Source organism: Microchirus variegatus (assembly GCF_963457635.1).
Source record: "Microchirus variegatus genome assembly, chromosome: 7".
Lineage (NCBI taxonomy): Eukaryota > Metazoa > Chordata > Actinopteri > Pleuronectiformes > Soleidae > Microchirus > Microchirus variegatus.
Genome location: NC_139808.1, coordinates 9,832,795 through 9,840,939, shown reverse-complemented (window position 1 = coordinate 9,840,939; position 8,145 = coordinate 9,832,795). Strand labels below are relative to the sequence as shown.

The window sequence follows — 8,145 nt, the reverse complement described above, 5'->3', positions numbered from 1 at the left end:
TAATCCAATATTGGGAGGATTTAGAGACATAGCTGAGGGAGAAAAAAAAAAAGTGTTTTTTTTTGTATACAACAGAACTGATCAGTTGATGTATTGTGCAGTTCTTAACAATGGATGCCAGCTTAATATCCTGTTTGATTTCTTAACTATTGCTCTCCCCTTGTTCTGCTTTTGTTTCAGGGTGAATGTGGCAACAACTCATTTTTTGTTAAATGAGTAGTTGTGGATTGATGCTCGGCCCTCTTCTGTGCTCTGTGTGAGAGATGACCTAACTCCTGATTCACTGGATCCAGCTTCACACCACAATGGCTGGGATAGCCTGGTACCAAGAGAAGGTAGGACAAACATGAAACCCACACACACTACAGTTTTAAAACGTGCACAACTAATCCCAAGAAAGAAAATCCCTTTTAGATGTTTTATTGTTGTATTAATATTGTCACAAATGTGTTGGTTGTTATTGTGTTTAATAGCAGTTGGCAGTCATATTGTTGCATTACAGGAAACTGTGAGGTACAGTTAATAATGTGTCTGGATGTGTCACAGTGCAAATCTCTGCTTAGGCCGTTCTTCTTTGACAATTCACTCATGATACATTTACTACTTCCATGAAAGAGGTTGTATTTTTGGTGTTGTACAGAATTTCTATGTAGGGGTGGGGTTTGACCCAAAGAGGAACCCATAAATCCATAAATTATGGGTGGACCAGTTAGAGGGGGCACTTTGTAGTTTTATTAATATGGTGCTGCTGTCTGATGTGTTGTTTATCATGTGTTTACAAGCTGTCATTCATAATGTTTTATTTCATATCATAATATTTATTGTAAATATATTATTTTCTCATGTTTTAAAGATCAGATATAATCATTTAATAAAAGCAGCTTTTTTTTGTGGGAAAACTGCCTCTAGTTGGACACTAATATATATATAAAAAATATATATTTATGAATGGAAAACAAGTATTAGAAGTATTAAAACCCTTTGCTGTTAGCTTACAATTCACCTTGACCAAACATTGGTTTTAAAAAATAAAGAAGGCAGATCCTTATTAAATATTCACAGTTAAGATAAAACATGATTAAAAAAAAGTTTTGTTTTTGTTGCAGATCGGGGCCTATGATCAACAAGTCTGGGAGAAATCTCTGGAGAAGGCAGATCTAAATGTAAGAAAGCTACATATCTCTGACTGCATTTTCGTTTTTAATGAACACTAGATTGAAGTATTTCTTGCCGTTCATTCAGGGTTTGGACAGCAAACCAAGGAAGACGGGTTATATCAAGCCAGACCTCATTGATGTCGACTTAGTAAGAGGTAAGAATGTATCACAAGTAGTCGTCCACCAGCTATTATTTTCAGTAAATATTTGTGTTTGTATGGCACAGACAATCTAAAGCCACATACTGTGTGCATATGATCTGCAACCTGTTTGCTTTATGTTCTTTTGTAATAAACTCTTAAACTATTTTTCCTTCATTTGCAGAGATATGTTGCGTAGAAATGGTAGTATAGCTAGTATGTATTGAGAATGTTCTGAAATAGTTTAAACAAATCAGTTGACTCATTTGTACCCACAGGATCCACATTCGGCAAAGCCAAACCAGAGAGTCCCTGGGCAGCTCTGACACGAAAGGGTCTGGTTCGAGTGCTGCTGTTCCCGTTCTTCTTCCATTGGTGGATCCAGGTCACCTCCAAGTCCATCTCATCATGTATCATTCTCCTCTACTTCATGCAAGGTTAGCATTGCCGAGACTAATTCCTAACTCTCAGATTCAGGCTTGGAAAATCGACTGAAATCTAGATATTATTTTAATAGGTAACGTAACTGACAAACTACGAACAAACAACTAACAAATAATAGACTCTACATCATACTTGAGAATGTTCATGTTGACATAATATTTAAGCTCTGCAGGTTCTCATCTTTTACTGAAATTGGTTGTAATGGAGTTGTTGTAAAATAGTCAGTTCTTAGCTATTGCAAATCATGCATATGCAAGAGAATTTGGATACCCTTTGTAGTTGTGTAATTAAAACCAGCATCTCTCTGACCTGGTGCTGAAGGGATTTTTGTATTCTCTTTTGACTCGGCTAAGTCGTGGGAAACAAATTTCCCTTTCTTTATTAAGAGGAAATAATCACAAAACATTGTTCTCAATATGTCAGTGAAGGTTCTCAGTCATCCACGTCCTAGTCATATTCTGTGGTTAGATGTAGGTGACTGGACTTGCCCTGATGTTATGTTTCACCTCTCATTCAAAATGCTTCTTCAGTTCTGACTAACTGGTGGATAAACCAGGCATTTAGCCTCCGAGTCTGAAACCTGTCTAGAAAATTTTTAAATTGTTCTCATTATTTAAATAGACAGGAAACTGTTAAAGTTCACTGACTTATATTTACATCCATTATACTAGGTCTTTCCATTTGTTGCAGTTCATACCCAGTTGCACCCGAGAACAGAAAGCTCTCATTAGTAAACATTGTGGTATAATGTCTCCCTTCAGAGACCATTTTGTTTGCTTATGCCAAAATGCTTTGCTCCCTCTCCCTGCAGTGGCAGCAGTGGTGTTGTACTTGGAGGTCCCCGGGGCAAATGCCAGTGAGGTGTTTGGACCTGTTTGTCTGCTGCTGCTGCTGGGCACCGTGCACTGCCAGATTGTGTCGACAGAGTCCAGCAGGTGGCCCTCGGGCAGTCCAGCTGCCAGCAGCACCACCACCAGCCCTGCACGCAGAAGGAGGTGCATTTTCTCATTGTCAGGCATTGCACATTCATTTGCTGTCATACTTTAGCCTCTGGGCTCATGCCTATTCCACATTGTGCGCACAGACACAGACTGTATCTGCAGCGTGCAGTAAAGCTGTTTACTCCTGTGTTTTTACACAGTACCTACCTTACCATCTCTTGTCACTGACTGCCTTTTTTTTGTTGTTGTTTTTTGTTCTTTCTCATTTAGGCCAAGGAAGAGCAGAGGACTAAAGAAATATGAAGAAAAAAATGACAGAGGTGACTCACAAACACAGGAGTCGTGGCAGTTTGAAGAAGGAGAGCAATCATACAGCGATAAGGAGAGGAGGGTAGGTCAGTCTTTAGTAAACAGAGGAAGCATAGAGGATTCTCATTCTGAGCGGTTAAAGATGTTTTTAGAATTAAAGACAGCAGTCACTAACTACCATTTAATCATAGTGGGAAAAGAGGAAAAGCTAAACATTTAAGCAGCATATGCTGTATCTGGCTGGTGTTGACATAAAAATGCTGAATTTGTCTTTAAATTTCTTTAAAGTATGTTGTGCAAAAGTGCAGTGTCATTCATAAATTCTGATTTATGTTTTGTCTTTTCCAGAAAAAAATAAAGTCAGGTTTTGGGGCATCTGATGAGTTCTCTAGTGAGGAAGAAGAGGGAGTAAAACCAGTTGAAAAGATTTACCCATCAGCTCCTCCAGACAGTCACCCTGCTACAACCTGGTCGACATCTGCGTCTTCTGTTAGACAGAGAACTCTGAAATCTAACTCCAAACCTACAGTAAGGCATCAGGTGAGTCATTCTTTCTCTTCAAGTGACTGAAAATGGAGTTAAATGTGGAATATACAACAGACATGACACAAATGTGTCTACACTGTTTGGTTTGAGAGCAGGAAGTGATTGGAGCGTCCATAAAAGTGACGCCTCGAGCGGTGGACCGCCTCAGGCCAACCATGGGCTCCCGTCCTGCTTCCGACACTGACGACACAATGTGGGAGGAGCTTCTCCAAGGGCCTGACACTGCCTCTACAGGAAGCAGTGACAGCGAGGGGGAAGGGAGGTTCCCCTCTGGTTTGGCACTCCCTCAAACAACCACGCTGAGCAGTGATGAAGACGGTCAACAGCAGGGAATCACTGGAGTAAGATCATCCTAAACCTTTAATGCTGGTTTGATCTGTGGTTTAAATGTAAGAATTACAACATATTGTTGTTGGTTGTTTTTTTCCAACAAGGACATCACGCACTCAAAAATAAATGCTTATCAGGATATTCTCCATCATGTTTTCATTTCAGGGCCATTTGTCTTGGCTTCAGGCGTGTCACCCATCCAAGGACCGCGTCAGTGCCATAATATGGGAGCAGGGCGAGTGTAAGAAAGCAGATATGTCTGTGCTGGAGATGAGTGGGATCATCCTTACACGGGTAAACTCCTGTTGGTTTTAACTCCCAGAGTAAAGCTTGGAGTTACACACCCTAAAACACACATGCATCAATTTCCTCTGGTTATTTTAACACAATAATCTTCTGACTGTGCAGACTAAATGAAAAACTGGTAACACTTAACATCACAGTAGAGTAACAAGTTTTGTTTTAGGGAAATAATATTATCATTACACCATCTTATTTTTTAATAGTAATTTCCAAGTTAAAGCTTGGTAATAAAAGCAGAAAATGTGTGCTGGACATTAGTGGAATTAAATTTAATTTATGTCATTAAATTTTGATTCACAAACATTTTAATGGTGCGGTATTACACTATATGACTATATTCTCACTACCAAACTATTGTCTTGAAATAATGCAGTATTTTACTGTAATATTATAATGTCAGTTGTTCCAGAAAAAACTTTATGTAGATCAGGTCTTTCTCTCTTGTTGACAGGTGAAGTTGGTGGAGCAGGGTATGGGTTACCTGGTCCTTGGCGGACTCATGACCGCCACCCTAGCGCTGCTTCCGTTCGCCTTTCGCTTGGCTCAGCATCTGGAGAAGTTGTCCCTCAGCTCACTGTCTCTGGCACAGCTGGGAGAAATTTTGGTCGGGCCGACCGATGTCCAGACGTACACTTTTTTCTTCATCACGATGGTGCAAAGAGTCTGCCTCACTGGACTGTTCTTCTTCATGATGTGTGTGGCCGAGAGAACGTACAAACAGGTAGATTCTTTTTGGTCCTAATAATTCTCTTCTGCTTTATTCCCAGTTATGTCTTTGTCTTTTATACAGTATGATTTAAATTATGTCAAGTGCTTTGCATCACTTACAGCTAATGTTTCCTTTTTCTCCAACAGAGGCTTTTATTTGCCAAGTACTTCAGTCACATCACTTCAGCTCGCAAGGCCAAGAAGTCTGAGATTCCTCATTTCAGGCTGAAGAAAGTGCAGAACATAAAGATGTGGTTGTCTCTGCGCTCATTTCTCAGGGTTTGTTTTCTTCCTGTTTCAACACGCTCCTGTTCTTTTATGAGTGTATTTTGTTTAGTTTTTTTTACCACCAGAGGGCTGGTATGCATTGATTTGCCTTTGTTTGTAGTGGTGGATCACTGAGTTTCCTTGTCCCCTTGCAGAGACGAGGGCCCCAGCGCTCAGTTGATGTCATCGTCTCCTCTATTTTCCTGTTGGCACTTTCCATTTCATTCATCATCTGTGCTCAGGTTTGTTGTACAGTATGTGCTAAGATAATAATACTACTACTTATAATAATAATCTTGTATAAACAGTATGAGGTCTTACCCAATCCTGAAGATAAAGTTGGTGTTTTTCAGCAGTTGGCATCAGAATGCTGCTTCGATTTCAAATATTCGCTCCCGTTTTGTCATTTTCTCATTTTGCACAGTAGGTGTCACTGTTGTGTCAGATTTTCCTATTGTATTCTAGTGAGAAATTATTGTTTCTTACTAGAGACTATTGTGGACAGAGTTTTGATGCCGAAAGAACTTTAGATTTACTAGATTATAATTATGGGGCTCAGTTGATGTCTGTAACCCAGACATTTACATTACTTTACATTATTGTTCTCTTGGCCGACCTGACCATGTGTTGACCTTTAAAGGATCCACATGTTTGTTAATTCCACTTATCAGAGCAAAATATATGTCCACATATCTTCAGAACAGCTAATCCACCATGCCCCATAAACCTTTGTTTGTCAGCTCTTCCATTGTCGCACACTTTCCTTTACAAGCTGGAAACCTAAGCAGCAAAATGGTGCCACCAAGTGTGCACAAAAGAGAATAACACATTTATTTTGCAGTAGATTTTTATAAAGAAAACCTGCAACAAAGTGTATAGTATTAATAATTTAAACACCACTACTTTTGTTCTCAGCTTTTGCACAGCCACAAGACATTCCTGGAGTCGCTGACAAACTGGGAGCTGATGGTTTGGGCCTCGTCCCTCATCTTATTTCTCTTACGACTGGCCACACTGGGCTCAGAGACCAACTGTAAATATAGCAACTCCTCAGTGCTCCTCACTGAGCAGGTGAGGACGACGGCATCATTGCACAAGTTGTTTCTCAGTACCGTGACTGACACAACATCAGTGGATTCATTACTTATAACAGTGTGTCATTGATTATTGATTTTTTATTTTGGTTTCAGATCAATTTGTATCTCAAGATGGAAAAAAAGCCCAATAAGAAAGAAGAACTCAGTATAGTGAACAATGTTTTGAAACTAGCCACAAAACTGATGAAGGTGAGTGCATTTTTTTCCCAGCCCATATTTTCCAGTTCATGATGAAATTGTTTTGTTGTATTTGATCACACAGTTGTGTTGGTGTTATCACTGTTAGCTGATCCAAACGCTTGCCTCTGCCAAGGAGGGTATGTTTTAGGCAGCTTTTGTCTGTGAAGCAGCATAATAATAAAAAAATAAATATTAAAGGACAGCTTTGAATGGAATTTTCTTGGCAATTATGGTATGACCAACGGAAGAAATGTTTTTTTGCTGTTGCTGTTAATGTTGACTCTTTTGTCAACTGGCTGTAACCACTCAATGACTGGCAGGGATTTGCACTCTCTTACACCACAGTGTTTTCTCAAGTTATAATGTGTAAAAGTGTTTTTGTTCTTAAAACGAATCAGTAAAAATATGCTGAAGCAGAAAATTTTGGGTTTTTACAAAAGATCTACGCCAAGTTTTAGTCTTATAATTTACTGTACACCGTAGTGACTCTGTACCAAGCAAACAAAACTACTCTAACTTAACTAACGGGTAACTTTTCTCACAACTAGTTGTCCCATTTTTTGTCAGTGGCATTGAATCCCATAACGATGTTTGCTTCAACTTTTTTATAGCAAATTAAAAACACATAACATATTTGTTCAACATATGTATTCTTTTGATCTTCTCAGGAGCTGGATACTCCGTTCAGGCTGTTGGGTCTGACAGTAAACCCTCTGATCTATAACATCACCAAAGTGGTCATCCTGTCTGCAGTGTCTGCGGTGGTCAGTGATCTGCTCGGCTTCAACATTAGAGTGAGTGGACTCTTTATTTTAGTTTTTCCCCCCCATGTGTTACAATAACAATGTCAGTCCTATGTTTCTGAGATAGTGGGACAGGAACAATGAACCAAATGTATGAAAGCTGTGTAATTAGACCTGAGATGAAGGTTAATTCAACTCCAGCTTTAACCAGGGATCGTGTGGATAAAGGTGTATTCTGATGTGTGTTTGTGTTGTAAAATGCCACGTCTTTGTTTAATTTTCAGCTTTGGAAAATCAAGCCTTAACGTGACAACAGAAAAACCACTAAAAGTCAGACACTGGAGACCAGAGTGTGTGAAGTGCAACCCTACTGACAGACAGTGTATTCCTCATCTGTGCCTTTCAACTCAAACGTCTGAGTTTTCGTCAGTTCACGATCCTGAGATGCTCTGACAATCGCTCACACACCATCACTGGCTCCTGGAAGCTGGTTTGGAAATGCACAGTTAAGTCCACAAACCCAGTGCCTAACCTCTCATGACCCATGAATGTTCCCCAGCATGTTGTTAAATATAGCAGTGAGTTGACATCAGTTCAGCCCTCTGTGGCATCCACATTTCCAAACTGTGTATTATAAAGGTTTGTGGACACATTGTGATAAACTAATTGTAGATAATGCAGTGGGTTATAAGGTTTTTTTTCCAATCGGTTTAATACTACACAACTATAAATAAAGCTATCTGTTAGCCCTGCTCTACTTTCATAGGAATCTACGTTGATTTTAACCCTTTTGTACTATTTAATAATAAGGAAATATTGTGACTGTAAGTAGCTTTTTTATTTATTTGCGATTCTGTTCTAGCACTTAAACTTGTAAGGTTACCTGACTGTAAATCATGACTTTTGACCACTATCAGCCTTTTATATTGCAGACCATTGTAAAATAATATAACTATGCAAAGAGATTATGGTTATAAAAA

General features: G+C 39.2%; 1 protein-coding gene across 1 annotated transcript; it reads left to right on the top strand.

Annotated features, from left to right (window-relative positions):
• Positions 1-305: 305 nt before the first annotated feature.
• Positions 306-7,999, top strand: phtf1 (putative homeodomain transcription factor 1; the record flags this gene model as incomplete). Its single annotated transcript, XM_083892646.1, has 16 exons — positions 306-335; positions 1,107-1,163; positions 1,243-1,312; positions 1,576-1,734; positions 2,553-2,736; positions 2,953-3,073; positions 3,340-3,531; positions 3,633-3,878; positions 4,033-4,161; positions 4,622-4,891; positions 5,026-5,157; positions 5,301-5,387; positions 6,061-6,216; positions 6,336-6,431; positions 7,091-7,216; positions 7,450-7,999. 16 exons carry the CDS (start codon positions 306-308, stop codon positions 7,468-7,470), a joined length of 2,076 nt encoding a protein of 691 aa, XP_083748772.1. The 3' UTR covers positions 7,471-7,999.
• Between the last annotated feature and the right edge of the window lie 146 nt (positions 8,000-8,145).